The following is a 22,119-nucleotide window of genomic DNA, read 5'->3' as shown; positions in this document are numbered from 1 at the left end:
ATATTTCTTTTTATAAAGCCTGTGTGTGTAAAATAAAAACGTGTGACATCTGGTCGTTCTTGTCACTTTATGCCACGTTATGAATTCATTTAACAGTAAATATAAAAGTTGTCATGAACACTGTGATCTGACAGAGATCCTAAAACACAGAGTTCTAACTGAACAACAGACAGCTGATCAGCTGAGACCTTCTTCATATTTAACTGACGTCTCTTTAAAATGACTCTGAGGACGTCTCATTTGATGAATGTCTGTGTCCTCGACTCCTCCACTCCTCTCTCCTTTGTTCTCATCTCCCATCTGGATGGACTAAGAGGTGAGGAAGCGAGGAGGCGAGGAAAGGAAGCGAGGAAATGAGACAGACCTCATCTGGTCTCCTCTGTCATTAAGAGCAGACCAGATGTTACTCTTGTGTTGTTCCTCAACGATGTGACGCCTCACATCTCCTCTCTTAACCCTCCTTGAGGATCACCAGGTGTGTACAGGTGTAGAAACGGGTGGAGCTCCCAGTGGCTCTGAAGTGAATTTCTCCACATGTTGTCTTTGTGTGTTTGATCACCTGATTATCTCTCCATGTCCAGCAGGTGGAGCTGAAGCATCAACCACTGATGTCTGGAGCCTCACAGAGCTCTGCTCCACTTTTCTCCTTCATGTTCCTCTTCATGTTTATTTGCTCCACCTCCTCTGTTGATGCTCGTGTCATCTGGATAATTAATATCACAAACTGAAGTCAAACATGGACTCCAGGACTTTTTCTATCAGGAAATATGACAATCCATTTTCACCACTGTGATGGAAAAACTGATTCTGAGTCATAATGAGAAAGTTTCTCATTATTTTCAGTTAATAACTCATTATTTTGAGAATGTTTCTCATTTTGACTTGCAGGATTTGTTTTCCTCCATCACAGTTTCATAAATGGGCTTCTTATGAATGAAATAATGTCTCATATCAGATCATAATAAATATGTGTCACTATTTAACAGACTGGATGAAATAAACAGGCTGACATTTGTAGTATTCAATGTGATATAATGTTGGACCATTATCATAACCATGTAAATCATGAGTTTATTATTCACACATAACACAGTCTTTGTCTGAACATAATTCTTCTGTAAAATCATGCTCTGTAAATCATAATCGCTCATTCAAAAAACTTTTAAACAATGTTTCACTAAATATTTCTGCTTCAAAATAAAAAAGGTTCTGACCAACAGTTCACTGATTCATTTTACAAAAAAGGAAATGAGCATTGTATGAATAAATTAGAGCACCCTCTTTCTCTGAGTAAAAAGAGTTTCATTGTTTAATGCATTAACGAAGGTGAGATTGAATTTGCATGTAAAGTTGATAGTGTTTTTTTTAAATCGATACAAAGCATAATATAGCTTTTTCAAATGTTTCATTTTTACTATAAAAAACACATAACTGGACTGTAAAGCTACAGTGTGTGTGTCTAGTGGTGGGAATCATCAGAGGCCCAACGAGGCGATTTTACAATTTTATGAGGACATTTTGCAATATGCCGAATATTGTGATTTATTACCTTTTTTCAACTGCATATTTATCAACACATACTTTATCTAATAAGATCAAGTTTTCATTCTGTTCATCTCACTTCAGTCATTTCTATGACAGCAACATGGTTTAGGCAGTCACACAGACAGACTGACAAACACAAAAGCTGTCATAAGTGTTTCATGATGCACTGAACAAACTGAACTGTTTGTATTACTTTACACATGAGCAACTATAAAAAACTCAGCTCTCTCTAGAGTAATGAAGAAACAATAGTTACAAAAGGTTTACTTTGTATTTCCAATTAGAGATGTCAGGATATGAAATGTTCACAGTTATTGTCGGAGGAAATATACATTTTTAAATAATTATTAGCAGAATATTTCTAACAGGCCTATAGCCAATGAAATAAAGTGTGTTATCATCATGAACAGGTTTTTCATCTCTAATGATCTTAAGTAGTTATTTGCATTAAATAAACAATTCAAATGATTATGAAGCGCAAGATTGTATTTATATTGATATCAGTAGTTTTAATTATATATAAAAAGAACTAGTGTTAGAAAGTTAATCAGAGAAGAAGTGCTAAGAGAACAATCTACTTACTATAGTTATAGTCCAATTATCAAAATCAAGGTTTTACCTTCAGCAAAAGAGCAAGATTGAAATGAACACATATACATACTTATATATCCATACATATATAAACATATGTAGATACATATGTATAAATATATATATATATATCCATACATATATAAACATATGATGTATAAATATATATATATATATCCATACATATATAAACATATGTAGATACATATGTATAAATATATATATATATATCCATACATATATAAACATATGTAAAATATGTATAAATATATATATATAAATATATATATATATATATATATATATATATATATAAATGATGGCATAATAGTGAAACAATACAGTAGCCTTATAAAACTGAACAGTGAGATTGAATCTTTTCCAGATCACAGCAGAATGTTGAAGGATCAGATTCCTCTCATTTCTTCATGAGGTTGGTTTTTCTTTTCATCCTGTTCTCTGTGAACCTTCTACTTTCACTTTGTATCGTCACAGAGACGGAACATCAGACGGATTTCAACTCAATTAAAGGTAAATAGGACAGAATAATCCATCAGTATTGTAGATCAATAGAATGTGTTTGTATGTTCTTCAGCACGGAGTCATAAATGGCCTCAGTAGGCTGCTGGAAATGGAATCAGAGTTCTCAGGAGTTCATTAGGTCACTGAATGTGCAGGTTGGTCCGAGGAGGAACTGAACGGCAATAAATCATGTGTAACTATATATATATATATATATATATATATATATATATATATATATATATATATATATATATATATATATATATATATATATATATATATATATATATATATTAACAGTTTATTCTCTTTTTGGTCTGAAGTCTATTTATTTTTCCGGTCAGTTTCTATTAAAGAAAATCTATCTAAAATAAATATGTCTGTCTTTAATATAAAGGGTGAAGTCGCTGTTTCAGATCAGGTAAGCAGAATTAAAGTTAAAGCAAACACGAGTGTGTTACATCATTAAAAGTTATATTAATGTGACGTTTAGTTTATTAGAGCTAAATATCAGTTAAACTGTTAGACACATAAACACTGTCAGATTGAAAGATTAATGACGTCAGCTAAATTCAGGTGTTTGAGAAGGAAATCACGGCATAAATATGAGGCAAGATTATTATTTTTTAATATCTATATATATATAGATATATATACTTTATAACTTTGGTTTTGTTGTCAAGTCTATATATTTCCCAGACTTTAATGAGAGAAATCTATAAAAAATATTATGTTCATATCACTTTATTTTAAAATGTAAAGACGCCATTTTAGATTCCAGTAGATAAACTGAAGAACCAGGAAGGAGTTACATGACCATAACAACAACATTCCATAACACAGAGGTTTCATTTATTACCATTCCAGGTAATAATGTAGCTCAACTAGAAATCTCTTCTGTGAAACCACAGAACACATTACAGAAACATTTCATCACATTTTTACATGATAGAATATTTGAAACGATCATTTGTATTTATTATTCTTTTAGGTTCTTATACTGCTGTTGGTCTTCATCTGAGTTCTGCTCTGATGTTCTCAGTAGTGTATGTAATGCATGGAATAAAAACACATGGTCCTCAGATATTATAGTCCAGGATTAAAACAAACTGATTGGTCAGTCAACAGAACATTAAATATGAGAACCACTGATGCTCCACAAATAGTACATTCAGCTCTGACTTATACTGGATTCATTAATATTTAAATCTAAAAATCATGATTATTGTTTAGCTTTAGGGACACTGATATTTGATTAACTTTTCCTTCATTTGTTTGAGTTTTGTGCCCTGCAGCTAATCTTATGCATTTTCAACTTGATCTGTTATGTTATAAAAAACCTCAGGTGAGTGAAGGACTAGAATCAGCTCATTACTGTCAAACCTAAACTCAGACGGTGCATGAATGAAGGTTCAGTAGACATGTGAGCGAGGAGTCTCTACATTGACACAGAGTAGACCTACGTTTGTGTCAGGAAGCAAAGAAAAGAATCTGTGAGACTCGCTGATCAAATGTCTGAAATCAAATTCAAGAGCTGAGAAATATGAAGAGAAGTCACACGTTATTTAAATTTGACTTATCAGATCAAATGAAATGAGTTGTTTTGATTTTGTTTGTGCTGCTTGACGGTTGAGAAAAAGATGTGTCTCTGTCTATAACTGTGGAGTCATTGGTTGTTGATTGATTGGTTGATTGATTGATTGGTTGATTGGTTGGTTGGTTGATTGGTTGATTGGTTGATTGATTGATTGATTGATTGGTTGATTGATTGATTGGTTGATTGGTTGATTGGTTGGTTGGTTGATTGGTTGGTTGATTGATTGATTGATTGATTGATTGATTGATTGATTGATTGATTGATTGATTGATTGATTGGTTGATTGGTTGATTGGTTGGTTGGTTGATTGGTTGGTTGGTTGGTTGATTGATTGATTGATTGATTGGTTGATTGATTGATTGGTTGATTGATTGATTGATTGGTTGATTGGTTGATTGGTTGATTGATTGATTGGTTGGTTGGTTGATTGATTGATTGATTGATTGATTGATTGATTGATTGATTGATTGATTGATTGATTGATTGATTGATTGGTTGGTTGATTGGTTGATTGGTTGGTTGGTTGTTGTGGCTGTTTGTCCTGAAGGATTGCCTCATGTACCCACAGGGCAGTGTTTTATTCTTACGATTGATTATTTTCAATATCTTAATTGTAAAGTGCCTGTTTAAATTCATTTCCTCTAACAGCTGGTTTTTCTTATCCCTAGATGGTATTTATTCTCTCTTTAAGTACATTGAGAGAGTAGCGAGAAAACAGAGTAAACTTCCTTGTAGGTGCACGCATACTTAACATATTATTCTGATTGTGATCTGTGCGACAGAGTGCGCCTTAACCGTTCTATGACCATCAACATCTGGATCAAAGCCAGTGTTCCAGATTAAAGTGAAGGGAACAACTGGGAGTTTGATCTGCTGTACATTAGATACTTTAAACTGGTTTTAATGGACACATGTCAAAAGCTTTTCACACCTGCCTGTGATTCTTGTAACCAGATACAAACAGACACTATTTCAGATGTGTTAGCTGAATGCTTCATATGGGAGAGTTTTTCATGACAGAACAAAGACGCCTGATGAAACCTGTTCAACTGGCTTGGCTTCTACTCCAATGTTATTGTTAGTAGCTCTGTAGCAGCTCTGTAGTATGTCAGTATAATCAGTTAAATGGAGTTAAACTATTCAAACTGTTCCTGTTTTACGATTATATAAATTAAATATATTTTATTATATTCTTTATATTATATATTCTTGTCATTAGATTAATATTATTACTCATGCATGAATGTAAAATAATGATTTTACTGTTGTAGTTGGTTGAGCTGGAGTTCATTTTGAACTATTAACTGATTATTTTCAATATGGATTAACATGCTGATTAGTTTCTCTATTAATAGATTCACTGTTTAGTTTGTAAAAATAGTGAAAATATCATACATCAACATTATTAACATTATTACAAACACATTATCGTTATGAATATTTTTACTAATGTATTAAGAGAATTATTATTATAAATAATACATTGACATTACTGCTAATTCAATACAATTATTAAATTTTTTACTATTTCAGTAATAGTATTAACATTATGAATAAGACATTAACATAATTACTTACTCAAAACATAACATAATAGTTTGAAGGCTACGGCACACTGTAAATGTTCAGTCATATATATATATATATATATATATATATATATATATATATATATATATATATATATATATATATATATATATATATATGTGCATATTCATGTTTTATGAGAAAAGAGGTACACACACAAATGTACAAATATGTGTGTTAACCATAAACAACATACTGACTGGATGAAGACAGTAGTGTTGCTATTTAACAAAAAAGATCCTCCTTAATTGAATGTATTTCTTAATTTTTAGGTTCTCAGGTTAAAGTTTGTCTCCAGTCGGTCTCTGAGGTTTCCAGCAGAGTGACATCATGGGGGACTCATCATCATCTAAGACCAGTAAGAGTGTTTCAGTCTGGATAACACACTGCTGTCACTGTTCACACATTACACACTCCTCATAAAAGAACCGGTCCACTTCTCTACTTTGATGACAAGGAGCCAAGTGCAATGGTTGTCTTTAGACAGTAATGTATCACCAAGTGAGATTGTTTCCATGGAGACCAGTGCTGTGTCAGTAGGAGCTATGTATGTGTTGTTGGTAATGCATTGCTTTATTTATAAGTAGTATTGTTTCAGTTATTCTCCATGTTTGCTTTATTTAGATAGGATTTTTTGATAGATTTACAAAGTGTTTTATTTGGTAAGTTAATGGTTTAGTTTAATTATTTTGTATGAGTATATTTAGTTAAGTCTTGTTTATGAATTGGTTAACTCTGTGTGCTCCTGCAGTTAAATATATATGAGTAAGCAGGTATATACGACCAGTATGCACCTTTGAGTTTATTTATTCTACCAGAGCAGGAGAGGCAGAGATAGACATGATTTATTAGTTTTTTCTATTTTCTATTTGATTTTTTAATTAATAAATCATTAGAAACATACATTTTGCATAGACAATGGACCCTTTTGCCTGTGTATACCACTTACCCATGGTGCATCAGTGTACCTTTCATTTAAGATAGCATTTTCCAACAGATGACCACTACAGGATGTCTTTAGCTCGTCAGAGTTAAGGTGAGACAGGTGGGTCAGAAACTGGCCTCATTTAATAACTGATTCATGAGGAATCATAAAAAGAGTCATTTTTAAAGACTTGATCACAAACAGCAAGTTTATCTTTGTCTCATCACCCAATGTAAGCTGGAATAGGCTCCTCCCCTCATACATCAACCTGAACAGGACACGTGATTTAGAGATCAATAGATAGAAACTGATGTTTCCTTCATGAATGATACAAATGTTTTAGTGCAAACAAAACCATAACTGATGATCATATTCTATAGCAAACAAAAACACTGATGAATAAATACAAAATCATAACCACAACTTCTTGCCTAGTTTTCTCAGGAAGTCTCTGGATGTTGATACTAATCAGTAGATAATATTTATCTTTTAAGGCTGTGAAAATGTTTATTTTGTACCAACAATCATTGTATGGAGCAGACTTATTACATATTAGATGTGAATGAATGAATGAATGAATGAATATCTACATTTCCTGTATCTCTACAGAGCCAGATGAGCAACCTGAGAGGACCAGCAGCAGCGACACAGGTCGCACTGGGAGGATTGTAGCTGGAGTCAGGTGGGCGGCGGTGATGGAGGAGGTGGTGAGGAAGGCTGCGGAGAAGGAGAAGGCGGGTTGCAGCAGCAATGAAGGTAAATTAAAAATGTAACTGAGTCCAAAATATTGTTTTCTATATTAACATCTATGGTTGGTGTTTAGTTGGTGGTGGGCTTTAACTCACATTTGATTTCATTTAAATACTTCAAGTTTATAATAGATGACGGATTCCTGTAAGTTCACCTTAAAGAAGATGTGAATTATATTGTATTCAACATGGATTAAGTCATAACTTAGTTGTGTTTTCAAATTCATTGTTTTCTTCTCAGTGTCTAAGCAGAGGTTCAGGAAGCTCCAACTGTTTCATGGACGACACCCCATCCTCCAATGTGAAGGTAAATAAAGTGAAGAAAGAATTAGGAAGAAACAAAAGAAGAGACAGAAAGAACAGAGAATGAGAGATGAATAAACAAAGAGGAAAAAACAGCTAGAAAGTCAAAGACAGCAGACGACACTAGTACTAGAACATGTGGAGAAACACAGTCTAAGTAAAGATGTTTCTATTCATGTTTAGTTTTACACTAAAGCTCTCTCCTCTTTATTTCCTGTCTTATTTTCTATTGAGGTAGTGAGTCTTTAATTGTATTTTATATAAATATGTATCCATAAAGAGAGAGAGACTGTGTCTGAACATTACATTTACATTACATTACATTACATTACATTACATTACATTACAGTCATTTAGCAGACGCTTTTATCCAAAGCGACTTACAGGAAGTGTATTCAACATAGGTATTCAAGAGAACTACTAGTCACCAGAAGTCATAAGTGCATCTCCTTTCTTAAACAAGCATCTCAAAGCATAAACCAGAGCAAAAGTATAGTGCAGAGGCAAATTACTACGAAAACAATAATTGCAACAGACTAATCCGAATATAGTAAGTGCTACAAACTACTACGAATAGGATAAGTGCAGTAAACAAATACTAATTCAATAAGTGCAGCGAACTGATACGAATACAGTAAGTGCAGCAACTAATACGAGTGCAATAAGTGCTAAGAGGAAGGCTCAGGGTAGTACTTCTTGAAGAGGTGAGTTTAAAGATGGGCAGTGACTCTGCTGTCCTGACGTCAGTGGGGAGTTCATTCCTCCACTGAGGGGTCAGGACAGAAAGAAGCTGTGACCGGGTGGATCGGCCACAGGGACCTCTGAGCGACGGGGAAACCAATCGCCCCGAGGCAGCAGAGAGGAGTGGTGGGGCGGGGGTGTAGGGCTTGACCAAGGCCAAAAACATGCATCATGTGTGATTAGGGGGCCATAGATTCTGAGGAATCGTCCCAATGGGAGGCCAACATGACTGAACCTGGTCAATGTTTTGGTAACTTAAGTCACCCGTTGGTGTGAATGTTAGTGACAGCTGATTGGTCCAGTTGAACCCAGCCAATCATACAATGTAAGCTGGAATAGGCTCCACCCCTCATACATGAACCTGAACAGGATATGTGATTTAGAGATCAATAGATAGAAACTGATGTTTCCTTCATGAATAATAACACTAATTTTACTGCAAACAAACTACTTAATGCTTCTCTCTATTCATCCACCACAAAACATCTGCTTAATTAATCAATTAAGAGGATTTGGGGCGGCTGAGGCACACGAGGTAGAGCGCTCGTCCCGTAACCACAGGTTGGTGGTTCGAACCCCTCTACAGTCAACATGCCGAGGTGTCCTTGAGCAAGACATCCAACCCCCAGTTGCTCCTCGGGAGCTTCATAGCAGCCCACTGCTCCTCCGGGATGGTTAAATGCAGAGAATTGTAATTTCCCCATTGTGGGACTAATAAAGGATTAATTATTATTATTAAGGTTAATAACAAAGTTTCTTTAGGTACAGAGGTATTGATTCAGATTAGTATAATCATCTTAGTTCAGGATGAGCAGATAATAATAGTATCAGTCTGTTAAGGCTGTGAAGATGTTTGAAGACAACAATCACTGTATTGAGCAGATTGATGACAGATTACATGTGTATTAAACAATGTGTATCTCTACAGATCCAGATGTTCCACCTCTGAAGCGCAGCAGCAGCTATGAATGGCTGCCACCTGACAGTGAGTTAAAATAAACTGTGTCAGAAGTATTATTCTGTTCATATACATCTAGAGTTAGTGTTTGTTGGTGGTGGGTACTGACTCACATGTTATTTCATTTAAATATTTCCAAGTTTTAAGTTGAAAAAGGATGATAGTCCATCTTAAATAAGACATGACTTTCTGGTTGTTAGTCCAATTGTGTTGTTTTCAACCTGGATTAAGTTTTTACTTATTGTGTTTCTAACTCACTGTTCTCTTCTCAGTGTCTGAGCTGAGGGTTGTTCTGCTGGGGAACAGCTGGTCTGAGAGGAGTTCAGTGGGGAACTTCATACTGGAAGTGACTGCGTTCAACACTGAGGAAGAACCAGATCACTGTCTGAGAGTCAGAGGACGGATGAAAGAGAAAGAAATAGTTCTGATCAACACTCCAGATCTGCTGCTCCCCAACATCTCTGAAGACAAACTAAGAGAACATGTAGAAAACTGTGAGAGACTCTCTGATCCTGGACCTCATGTGTTCCTGCTGGTTCTACAGCCTGAAGACTTCACTGAGGAACTCAAAGAGAAGCTCTGCAGAGTCCTGAAACTCTTCAGTGATCAATCATTTGATCATTCATTGATACTGATATCAACATCCAGAGAGGAGAGTTCAGCTTTCATGGAGAAAGACCAGCCCTTAAAAGACATGATCAGAATGAGTAGATACAGATATCTGTGGCAGAAGAACCTTGAACGTCCAGAACTTTTAACACGTTTGGTTCAAATTGTAAAAGAGAACAATGGAGAACACGTTAGCTACGATGTTTTTGAGGACACAGTATCTACTTTACCAGGTGATCATCAAAGTCCAAAACAGAAGGAAAAACAGACTCCTCTCACAGATGCTGTTAAATCTGCTGGTAAGTGTAGAAACATTTCTGACATGGAAATCAATACTTTATTAATAGACAATTCTCTTTGATGAAATTAAAACATTAAGCTGCAAATCAATGATGTCATCTTTTTAACAGGGCTGCATGTTATTCCAATCAGTCCACAACCTTCACTCCCAGAGAAAACCCTTCAGACTCACAGTAAGTCAATTTATCACAATACAATCTGATTTTTAGGGCATCCTTTCAACATGATTAACCCAAATACATCCCACAATTCTTCACCATTGAAAATGATTAAATTAGAGTAAAACAATTTATCTACAATTATATCATCTTTGTATCTGATAAATGTATATTTGCAGTACAATGAGGATGCTCTCAATGGTACATGAGTATAATTTGAACTTTGATCTTCCTGAAGACCACGATAAGCTCTTTAAGTTTCTTGGCGTTGAGGGCCAGATCGTCATCAGTGCACCATGCTACCAGGTGTCGGTCCACTTCCCTGTAGTCCGACTCATCGTTACTGTTGATGAGCCAACCACCACTGTGTCGTCTGCAAACCTGATGATGGTATTACGACCAAGTTATAGGCATGCAGTCGTGGGTGAAGAGGGACAGCTCACAACCCTGAAGCACACTGGTGTTCAGGGGGACGTTGAGGAGGTTTGGTTGTCTAGCTGGAGTCTGCTGGTTAGGAAGTACAGTATCCAGTTGTAGGAGGGAGATGTAGATGACCAGGACACTGAGTTTGTTTATCAGTTTGGAGGCGAGAATGGTGTTGAATGCTGAGCTGAAGTCAGTGAACGACATTCTTGAGTTGGTGTTGCTGATGTCCAGCTGGGAGAGGGCTGAGTGTAGAACTTTGGAGATGGCAACCTCCGGACTCCTGTTCTGGCTGTAGGCGTATTGGAGCGGGTCCACTGTGGGTGACAAGCAGGTTTTGAGATGAGCCAAGACCTGCATCTTGAATCACTTCATGATGGTGGGGTCTAAAGCAACAACGAGGAAGTCATTAAGTCAGTGAAGTGTTTAGGCAAGATGGAGGTGTTTTTTAAGCACAGGGGAACAGCTGCTTGGGCCGTTTTAAAGGTTGAAGATATCACGACCTCAGTCAGCTGCCCAGCACAGGCCCTGAGCACATGTACCATCAGGACCAGCAGCCTTACATGTAATCATCCTGCTCAGTGCAGCACTCACATCAGTGGGGAGAGTGTGAGGGGCTCATGGTCTGCAGGGAGCACAGTCTTGATGGCCTCCTGGTATCTCTGGCTGCAGTTTCTCTCAGGGCATCTCTGCATTTTAATCACATCTTATTATCCAGTTACATACAGTAGCACCAAAATAACACTGATATATATGAAATATACAATATATTTATATCTGTAGAATCAGCTGGTAGAAAGTGCAATAGAAAAATAGACACATAATGAGCAAACTATAAAACATTTACAGTCATGCTAATTTAAGTATTTGTATCATGGAGAACTATGGATCATATTTGTAACTTTGGATTTAACACAATAAGAAAGATTCACTTATTAATGTCTGCAGCCCTCTTTAGTTAATTAATGATGTTTAGCATGTATGAAATGTTGAATGATGAGAATTTGCTCAATAGAATAACTAATGTTATGTCTGTCACATTTCATAGCATCTGAACTCAGGATTGTGATGTTTGGAAAAAGGGAGTACAAAAAGGCAACACTTTGCAATTACATCATTGGGAGCAGAAAGGTTAAATTCAACAAAATAAACCCAAACAAGCAGTGTGAGGTCGCCCGTGGTCAGTGGAGAGAACATCCTCTAACAGTGGTGAAAACTCCAGACATCTTCAAACTGTCTGAGGAATCAATCAGAGAAGAGATGAAGAGCTGTGTGACTCTTTGTTCACCTGGACCAAATGTTCTGCTGCTGTTAGTGAAGCCTTCTGATCTCACTGAGGAGAACAGACGGACACTGAAGTTCACCCTGAGTTTGTTTGGTCGAGATGCTTTTAAACACTCAATGGTCATCATGACACATGATGAGAGAGAAACACGTTCCTGTGTTCATCAGCTCCTTAAAGACTGTGGAGAGAGATGGTACAGCATGTCTGCAGATGACCATAGATCACTAATGGAGAAGATTGAGAACATTGTGCGTGAAAACAAAGGAACCTTCCTCACCTTCACTGAAGAGATGAAACCATCTTTAAACCTGGTTCTGTGTGGGAGGACAGGATCAGAGAAGACCTCAGCAGCCAAGGCCATTTTAGGTCAGACAGAGCTTCATTCAGTCTCCAACTCCTCAGAGTGTGTTAAACATCAGGGAGAGGTGTGTGGACGTTGGGTTTCTCTGGTGGAGCTGCCTGCCTTGTGTGGAAAACCTCAGGAGGCAGTGATGGAGGAATCTCTCAGGTGTATCTCCCTCTGTGATCCTGAGGGCGTCCATGTCTTCATCCTGGTCCTACCTGTGGGTCCCCTCACTGATGAAGACAAGGGAGAGTTACAGACCATCCAGAACACATTCAGCTCTGCAGTCAATGACTTCACCTTCATTCTGTTCACTGTGGAGTCAGATCCTAAAGCTCCAGCTGTTGTTGACTTTGTCAAAGAAACCAAGGAGATCCAGGATCTCTGTCAGAGCTGTGGAGGAAGATATGTTGTTCTCAACATCAAGGACCAGCAGCAGATCCCAGAGCTGTTGGATTCTGTGGAAAAAATAAGACTGAAACCCGACCACACCGAACCATGTTGTTACACAACAGAAATATTTGCACATGCCCAAATAAAAAAGATCAGCGCACTACAGACTGAACTGAAGAACCTCAGTACACAAAACAAGGTCACCTGTAAGTATTGTCCATTTCAATATTTATTTTTATATAATAATAAATCATAAAAAAAGTTTCGCCTAATCCATCCAGTGGCCCTCATACCTTTACAGTCTATACTGTAGCTACTGTCACCATTTAAAGTAACTCCAGCTCTTTTATTTCCCAGGTGATGAAGAGAAGCAGAGCCCAGAGTGTCTCAGGATTGTGCTGATAGGAAAGACTGGCAGCGGAAAGAGCTCCTCAGGAAACACCATTCTAGGAAGAAAGGAGTTTGAAGCTGATTTAAGCCAAACATCAGTCACCAAACGTTGTCAGAAAGCAGAGAGTGAAGTGGACGGTCGTCCCGTCGTCGTGGTCGACACTCCTGGTCTGTTTGACACAACTTTGTCCCATGAAGAGGTTAATGAGGAGATGGTGAAATGCATCAGTCTTCTGGCTCCTGGACCACATGTCTTCCTGCTGGTGTTACAAATTGGCAGATTTACACCAGAGGAAAAGGAGACATTAAAACTCATCAAGGAGGGCTTTGGGAAAAACGCTGAAAAGTTCATCATCATTCTTTTAACTGGAGGAGATTCACTGGAGAAAAAGAAACTGTCTATTCAAGATTTCATTAAAGAAAAATGTGATGATTCCTTTAAGAAACTGATCGCTGACTGTGGAGGAAGGTACCATGTGTTTGATAATGAGAAAGACAACAGAATGCAGGTCAGTGAGCTGATCACCAAGATTGACAGCATGGTGAAGACTAATGGAGGCGACTGCTACACTAATGAGATGCTGCAAGAGGCCGAGACTGCTATCAAGAAAGAAATGGAGAAGATCCTGAAGGAGAAAGAAGAAGAGATGCAGAGAGAGAGAGAGGAACTTAAAAGAAAACATGAAGAAGAAATGAAAAGAAGGATGGAAGAACAGAGAGCAGAAACTGAACACGAGAGAAAACTGAGAGCAGAACAACTTGAGGAAAAGGAGAAGAAGATAAAGAAAGAATGTGAAGAGAGAAGGAAAGAACAGGAAATGAGAGAAGAAGAAGACAGGAAGAGAAAACAAGAGGAAGAAAAACTACGACAGGAGTGGAAACAGAAAGTTGAAGCTTTGGAACAAAAAATAACATCACAGTCAGAATCAAAGGAAACCATCGACAGAAAGCTGGAGGAGAATAGAGAGATGATGAGAAAAGAACGAGACAACTGGGAGACAAAACAAAAAGACTGGTGGATAAAACGAGATCAAGAAAATGAACAGAGACGACAGGAAGAAGAAACAAAACTTAGAGAGCTTGAAGAAAAATACAAACAGGAAAAAGAAAATAATGAAAAGAAAAGAGACGAAGAGGACAGAGTCAGAAGAGAACAAGAAAAAGAGAGAAAAGACATGGAGGAGGATCATAAGAAAAACATGGAGACTCTGAAGAAGACATATGAAGAGGAAGCCAGAAAGAAAGCTGAGGAGTTTAATGAATTTAATGACAAACACATCAAGGAATTGAAAAGTCAGAAGGAAGAGCATGAGGACCAAATGAAAGACAAAGATAAGAAATATGACATCTTAAAGGCACTTCAATCCTACAATGATAAAAAACATCAAGGTGAAATGTATGAAGTACTGAAACGTTTCACTAAAAATGATAACAAATCTATCAAAAGTCAATGACCTACTGAAGAAGCACGAAGCAAAAATGAAGAATGTGAAAACTGAGGAGGAAAAGCAAAAGCTGCAGGAAAAACATGAAAGAGAAGCAATTAAGTTGATGCAGGAAGTTTGGGATGACGACGCCGGATTTTGGCAACGTTTCAATTATTTGGTTCCAAAAGTGTTTGGTTTCGCTGACTGAAACTTCACGAGTGAAGAGAATGATTGCAACGTTCCACGTTAACGTCGTCAGCAGGAGTTGATATGTGCCGGATTACAGCAGTTCTTCAGCTGCAATGTGACACATTCTGCTTCAGAAACATGCAGTGTATTTACATTTACATACATTCATTCATGGCTCACCAGGCTGGAGTCACTGTTTACACAAGACAGTGAATTAATCAGATTGTGTATCTTGGTTGGGTTGGATTTCTTTTTTGTGCCAGTTTGTTGTCCTGAAGCTCTTTGGGGGTTCTAATGCTACAGTAAGTCACCAGCTGACTGAAGAGACTCCTTTTTAGATTGTTATATTTCAAGTTTATGAATATTAGCTGTTCTCAAGCGGATGATGAAAGTCGTTGTTTTGAAAATCCTTTGTTTTTTGAGCTTAGTGATGTCATGAAAACTCTTGTTCAGAGCTTACTGGAGAGTAAACCAGGAGGTCAGTCCAGGAGCTGACTGCACAATGACCTGCTGCTGTAGCTTGGTTTTATATTTTATGTAATCAATATTATCAAGATATAATGTGAAACCAATTTGGTTTGTTTTGTATCTATTTTCTGTTTGTGTTTTGGGGAAAGCATTACTCAAAGTTGCTTATGAAGATTTGACAATGATCTGTCCTGAGGCAGGATACTTTTTGATAATCAAATACAGCAGTAACAGGAAACGTTCCTTTATGCAAATAGATCAATGTCAGTGATGAGCTGATATGAATGAAACCGTCTCTGTTGATAAATCCCTCTGGGTCAACTCAAGTAGTCTAACATTACATTACATTACATTACATTACATTATATTACATTACATTACATTACATTATATTATATTACATTACATTACATTACATTATATTATATTACATAACATTACATTATATTACATTATATTACATTACATTACATTACATTACATTATATTACATTATATTACATTACATTACATTATATTACATTATATTACATTACATTACATTACATTACATTATATTACATTATATTACATTACATTACATTACATTATATTATATTACATTACATTACATTACATAACATTATATTATATTACATTACATTACATTACATTACATTACATTACATAACATTACATTACATTACATTACATTACATTACATTACATTACATAACATTACATTACATTACATAACATTATATTATATTACATTACATTACATTATATTACATTACATTACATTACATTACATTACATTACATTACATTACAGTCATTTAGCAGACGCTTTTATCCAAAGCGACTTACAATCAGTGTATTCAACATAGGTATTCAAGAGAACTACTAGTCACCAGAAGTCATCAGTGCTGACTTCTAAGAGATTTCTGTTTCCCTGAGTCGGACTCTTTAACGACAACACGTTGATATCAGTGTTGTCCACTTAGTGATAGTTTAAGCTTTTATTGGCTAATTAACTTGCTACCTGTACAATAATCTGTTCAAAGCCTGTGGTCCACATTATTGATTCATATTTTTCTTCCTTTACTCAGTTGATTATTGTAAAAGAGGGTCGGCACAATGAGCTGCCATTTTTAGCCGACACCTCCTCAGTCTGTAGAAAATCTTTATGATATGTAGTATTGTTTTCTTCGTCATTGTTTTGTTGAATAATGACCGTTATTGCTGTTTGTTTCCTTAATTGTTGGTGTAATTATGTAAAGCTTAGCTGAGAGACGTCAACAGCTTGAAACTCTGGTCAGTAGAGATCAGGTTTTGTTTCTTTTGAAAATGGGAAAGAGCTTGATGTTTGTAATATTTAGATGTCAACCAAAATCACAAATATAAAAGAAATGATCAAATATTAAACAAACATGAATAAAATGGCAACAAATGCTTTGATGTTTCTTTGTTAAGTCATTATTCAGATGCTTCTTTACTTGTAGGATTGCTGTAGCTCTCTTTGTTTCATATCAGAGATGAATAAAGTGTTTTCCCTTCAGTTCAGTGTGGACGGTTAACACTGAAGTAGAACTGTTAAAACAGATAAAGTGATAAACCAGAACAGAGCTCAGGTTTGTTTCTACCTTCTAACACTGTGGGAGGAAGTGGATTCTATCTGGAACATCTTTCTCCACCTCCTTGTTTTATCTTTATTTCCGTTATCTTAGAACTGTTAGCTGATGACAGTCGAAGTATTCCTGGCTGATGTTCATAAAACAACAAGACTGCTACACATGAACAAATGTAACAGTTTTAGCTAATTCAAGCCACTGTATTATACAGTTTGAATATTTTGCTCCAGCCCCTGTATAATCACATGTATAATCTTTCAGTTGATGACTGGTCTTTGTAATGAAGAGACTCTCCATCACAAGCAATTGCAGCACTTTAAATACAGGACTGCTTCCAGAAATAAGAGCCACACTCTCAGGGTTGAATGTTTTATTGAGATGTGTTGACTGTTTTTCTGTTGGATGTTGTAGCTGCCACTGTTTGGAGTGTTTAGAGGCTGGGCCTGTAAAGAGAAACATGACTAGTTTGTCTAGATGGTGGTGAGGTGTCCTTCCGTGTCGAGGCTTCGGAGCGTGTGTCGAGTAATCCAGGAAGATGTTTGTGAAGCGTATCGAGGCTTGTGTTGATGACGTATGTGGTGACGTTCGAAGCCTCGCGAGCCGGCGAAACACAATGGATCCCCCTCTCACACTTTGTGGACTTGGGACTTTATTGTGCCTTTGTTTGCAATCTATTCAAGCTTCTTTCTTTGTGATGGAACCAGCAAGAAAGAGGAGATGTTCCCCTGTCTGGGAACATTTTGAGCTGATCTCTCCTAATACGGTATGCACATAGTAATAATAAGTAACACAAGCACATTCACATCACAACCCTCTCCCAAATGTGTTTCCACTTTCCCTTTTGACCCCGCCATTGTATCATAAAGACAGACACCATATTAATAAGTTCATAATTGATGTGTTGGCATCACAAACATCATTCATTCATTTATTCACTTCAAAGCTTCACACACCAAAGCCATGGTGTCATTATAATCACTCTGCCTGTTTTACACTTACTGTCCACTTGATGGCACAGTAGAGCAGATGAAGCACCATGAAGCTTCATCTCGCCATCACTACTTCTGATCACTAAAAGTGTAATGATGCTCATGAAGGAAAGAGAGAAATAGTTCCTGTATCAAACCTCACATGGACAACATCTACTTCTTACTCCTATAACCTCAACCTTCTCCCACTCTGTTATCTTATCTTCTGCTGTAGATCCTGATCATCACCAGGGCTTCTGAATGAAGGCTGGGACACTGGGCTCTTTCTCATTTCCTGGTTTGGTGCCTCCTTGATTCCTCGATCCTGGATGGTCAGCATGATGACAGACTGTGGTCTCTGCTGTTGTTATACAGTCTGATGGCAGTGGGCACAAATGAGCGTCTGAAGCGCTCCGTCCTGCTCTTTGGTAGAATCAGCCGATGGTTGAAAGAGCTGCCCAGCTGCCACAGTTCCTCATGGAGCGGGTGAGAGGGATTGTCCAGGATGGCTCCGAGTTTGGCCTTCATCAGGGACAGGGGGGCTTCTGGTCCTCTGATAGTCCACCACAAGCTCCTTAGTCTTGCTGATGTTGAGCTTCAGGTGGTTGTTGCTGCACCATGTGATGAAGCTCTCAATCAGTCCTCTGTGAGAGAGGGCCTTGTGTGTCAGGTAGATGATGGAGTCCTCCACCCCGATGTGTGGCAGATAGGCGAACTGTAGTGGGTCCAGGAAAGCTGTAAGCTGGGTCCTCAGGTGCCGCAGAACCAGTCTCTCAAAGGTCTTCATGACGTGTGATGTCAGGGCCACAGGTCTGTAGTCATTAAGACCGCTGGGACGACTCTTCTTCGGCACCAGGACGATGCAGGACGTCTTCCAGATCGTGGGCACCTTCTTCAACCTCAGGGAGAGATTGAAGAGGAGCCTGAGAGGAGCCGCCAGCTGTCCAGCACACACTTTCAGTAACCTAGGGCTGATGTCATCAGGTCCACTGGCTTTACTCATCTGAAGCCTGGAGAGCTGATGCTGTACCTGGATGGTGGTGAAGGTGGGGCTGGGTGGTGAGGGGGTTTGAAGGGAGCTGTGAGCTCCTGGCCGTGGGTGAACAGCTGTAGGGGGGGATGGGGGGAGTGATGGGCTGTCCTGGTCCACATCTGTGGAACTGTTGGTCTGGAGAGGGCTAGTGGGTGAGGGGGGGGCATCCTCTGGTCCTAACAGTCTGCTGAGAGAGGGGGAGGTGGCAGAGGTGTAGGTGGGAGGGGGAGCAGAGACTCCAGCAGAGGTGTGAATGGGGGCAGAGGTGTTAGGTGGAGACCTAGGCCATGTCCACATTAACCCGTTTTCACTCGTTTTCAAATGAAAACGGGGTTTTAGATCTCCGTCCACACATCGTTTCAGCATCGTTTTCGAAATGATGTGCGTCCAGACTTGCTCCCCTGAAAACGAATATCACGTGACTATTCACTATTACCATTACACTACTCTTGATACTCCTCGTGCTTTATTCTTAAGAATTTCCTCTAGTATGTGTAACAAATACCACATTCTCCATGTTGAGTTAACCTGGTAGTCGATCGGTATCAAGGCTGTTGTTGTTGTTCTCTTACGGAAAAGGGTCACGTGGTAAGGGGGTGACGAATCAGGGAATGACACGTCATGACTGCTAAGAACCAATCAAATAGCGAACGCCGGTGCCTACGTCATCGTTTCCGGACTTCTTCGTTTTCAGTCATCCACACTATCATGAAAACGCGGCGGGGGGAGGGGGGGGGCAGAGGAACTGAAGGCTCTGGCTCCCATCCTACTTTTATATACTATAGGAACCACAAGTAACCCTGCATTGATTGAGCGCAGCTTTCTAGTTGGGTAATATGGAACTATAAGTTCCTTAAGATAAGACGGTGCCTGGCCAGTTAGAGCTTTGTAAGTAAGTAAAATAATTTTAAATTCTATTCTTGATTTAACAGGGAGCCAGTGCAGAGAAGCTAATACTGGAGTAATATGATCTCTTTTCTTAGTTTTTGTTAGAACACGTGCTGCAGCATTCTGGATCAACTGTAAAGATCTAAGAGACCTATTAGAGCAGCCTGATAATAAGGAGTTACAGTAATCTAGTCTAGAGGTAACAAATGCATGAGCTAGTTTTTCTGCATCACTTTGAGACAGGATTTGCCTGATTTTCGCAATGTTACGTAAATGAAAAATGGCTGTCCTTCAGATCTGTTTTATATAAGAGTTAAAAGACAGATCCTGGTCAAAGATAACTCCAAGGTTCTTAACGGTAGTGCTGGATGCCAGAGCAATGCCATCTAGAGAAACTATATCGTTAGATAATTGAATTCGAAGGTGATCTGGGCCTAGTAGGATAACTTCTGTTTTTTCAGAGTTTAACATTAAGAAGTTGCAAGTCATCCAGGTTTTTATGTCCTTAAGACATGCTTGACGTTTAGAGAACTGGTTAGTTTTGTCTGGCTTAATTGATAGATATAACTGGGTATCATCTGCATAACAATGAAAGTTTACTGAGTGTTTTCTGATAATATTCCCCAAGGGAAGCATATATAAGGTAAATAAAATAGGTCCAAGAACAGACCCCTGTGGAACTCCGTGACTGACCCTGGTTTTCATCGAGCTTTCATTGTTTACATATACAAACTGAGATCGATCTGATGAATACGACTTAAACCAGCTAAGTGCGGTTCCTTTAATGCCTATTAGATGCTCCAATCTCTGTAATAGGATTTGGTGATCAATGGTATCAAATGCAGCACTAAGGTCTAGCAATACAAGTACAGAGACAAGTCCTTTGTCTGACGCTATTAGAAGGTCATTGGTAATTTTCACCAGTGCCGTCTCTGTGCTATGATTCACTCTAAATCCTGAATGAAAATCCTCAAATAAACTATTGTTATGCATAAAGTCACACAGCTGATTTGCTACTGCTTTCTCAAGGATCTTAGAGAGGAACGGAAGGTTAGATATAGGTCTATAGTTAGCCAACACCTCTGGATCTAGAGTAGGTTTCTTAAGAAGAGGTACATGGCCCGTTAGTAAAGACAGATTGATCATTTCTAATAAAGAATTGCTAATTAAAAGGTAAAACTTCCTTAAGCAGCCTAGTCGGAATCAGGTCTAAGAGACAGGTGGAAGGTTTAGACTTAGAAATAGTTAAAGTCAATTGTTGAAGGTCGATGGGTGAAAAGCCATCTAAATATATTTCAGGTTCTACAGCTGTGGATCGATCGGTACTGGTTGAGGGCAGTAGATTATTCATTTTGTCTCTAATAGTTAGAATCTTATCATTAAAGAAGTTCATGAAGCCACGACTACTGAGGTTTATAGGAATACACGGCTCAACAGAGCTGTGACTCTCGGTCAGCCTGGCTACAGTGCTGAAGAGAACCCTGGGGTTGTTCTTATTTAAATCTATTAATGCTGAGTAATAGGCTGCTCTAGCATTACGGAGTGCCTTCTTATATATTTTAAGACTGTCTCGCCAGACTAACTGCACTTCATCCACATTGGTGGAACGCCATATCCTTTCAAGTTTTCGCGATATATGCTTTTTCACTAACAAAGACCACGCTTATCACGAGATAGGTTATGACTGATTTATTACGAATGTGAGTCGGAGGGATGAGTTAGGGAAGGGGTTGGAGGGATGAGGGGATGAAGGGATAAGGGTCGAGGGATGAAGGGGTAGGGGTCGAGGGATGAGGGAGTAGGGGTCGAGGGATGAAGGGATGAAGGGAAGGGGTCGTGGGAAGAAGGGATGAGGGTAAGGGATGGAGGGTAAGGGAAGGAGGGGTGTAGGGTAGAGAAGCAGGGAGGGTAAAGAAGGTTGATGACTGATGGTGGGAGGAGAGCGATGGTGTCCGGTGGCTGGCAGGAACAGGGGGATTGGAGACTCTTGGGTGGGGGCTGTCTCTCCGGAAGGTCAGGTGGCGCAGAGTCCCCAAAAGACAGCTTCAAGAGGACAGGTGCCGGTGTGCGTTTCTGATGTCATTTAGGTTGGAATGGATGTAGGTGTCC

General features: G+C 38.3%; 1 protein-coding gene across 1 annotated transcript; it reads left to right on the top strand.

Annotated features, from left to right (window-relative positions):
• Positions 1-6,178: 6,178 nt before the first annotated feature.
• On the top strand, positions 6,179-16,050 carry LOC129116828 (uncharacterized). Its single transcript, XM_054627517.1, has 8 exons — positions 6,179-6,206; positions 7,383-7,529; positions 7,764-7,829; positions 9,495-9,551; positions 9,797-10,432; positions 10,544-10,606; positions 12,063-13,241; positions 13,393-16,050. The coding sequence occupies exons 1-8, from the start codon at positions 6,179-6,181 to the stop codon at positions 14,877-14,879; spliced, it is 3,663 nt and encodes a 1,220-aa protein (XP_054483492.1). The 3' UTR covers positions 14,880-16,050.
• Positions 16,051-22,119: the final 6,069 nt, after the last annotated feature.

The sequence above is a fragment of the Anoplopoma fimbria genome, unplaced genomic scaffold, assembly GCF_027596085.1.
Source record: "Anoplopoma fimbria isolate UVic2021 breed Golden Eagle Sablefish unplaced genomic scaffold, Afim_UVic_2022 Un_contig_9115_pilon_pilon, whole genome shotgun sequence".
NCBI lineage: Eukaryota > Metazoa > Chordata > Actinopteri > Perciformes > Anoplopomatidae > Anoplopoma > Anoplopoma fimbria.
The sequence above is the reverse complement of the archived record's forward strand: the minus strand, read 5'-3'. Positions and strand labels throughout refer to the sequence as shown.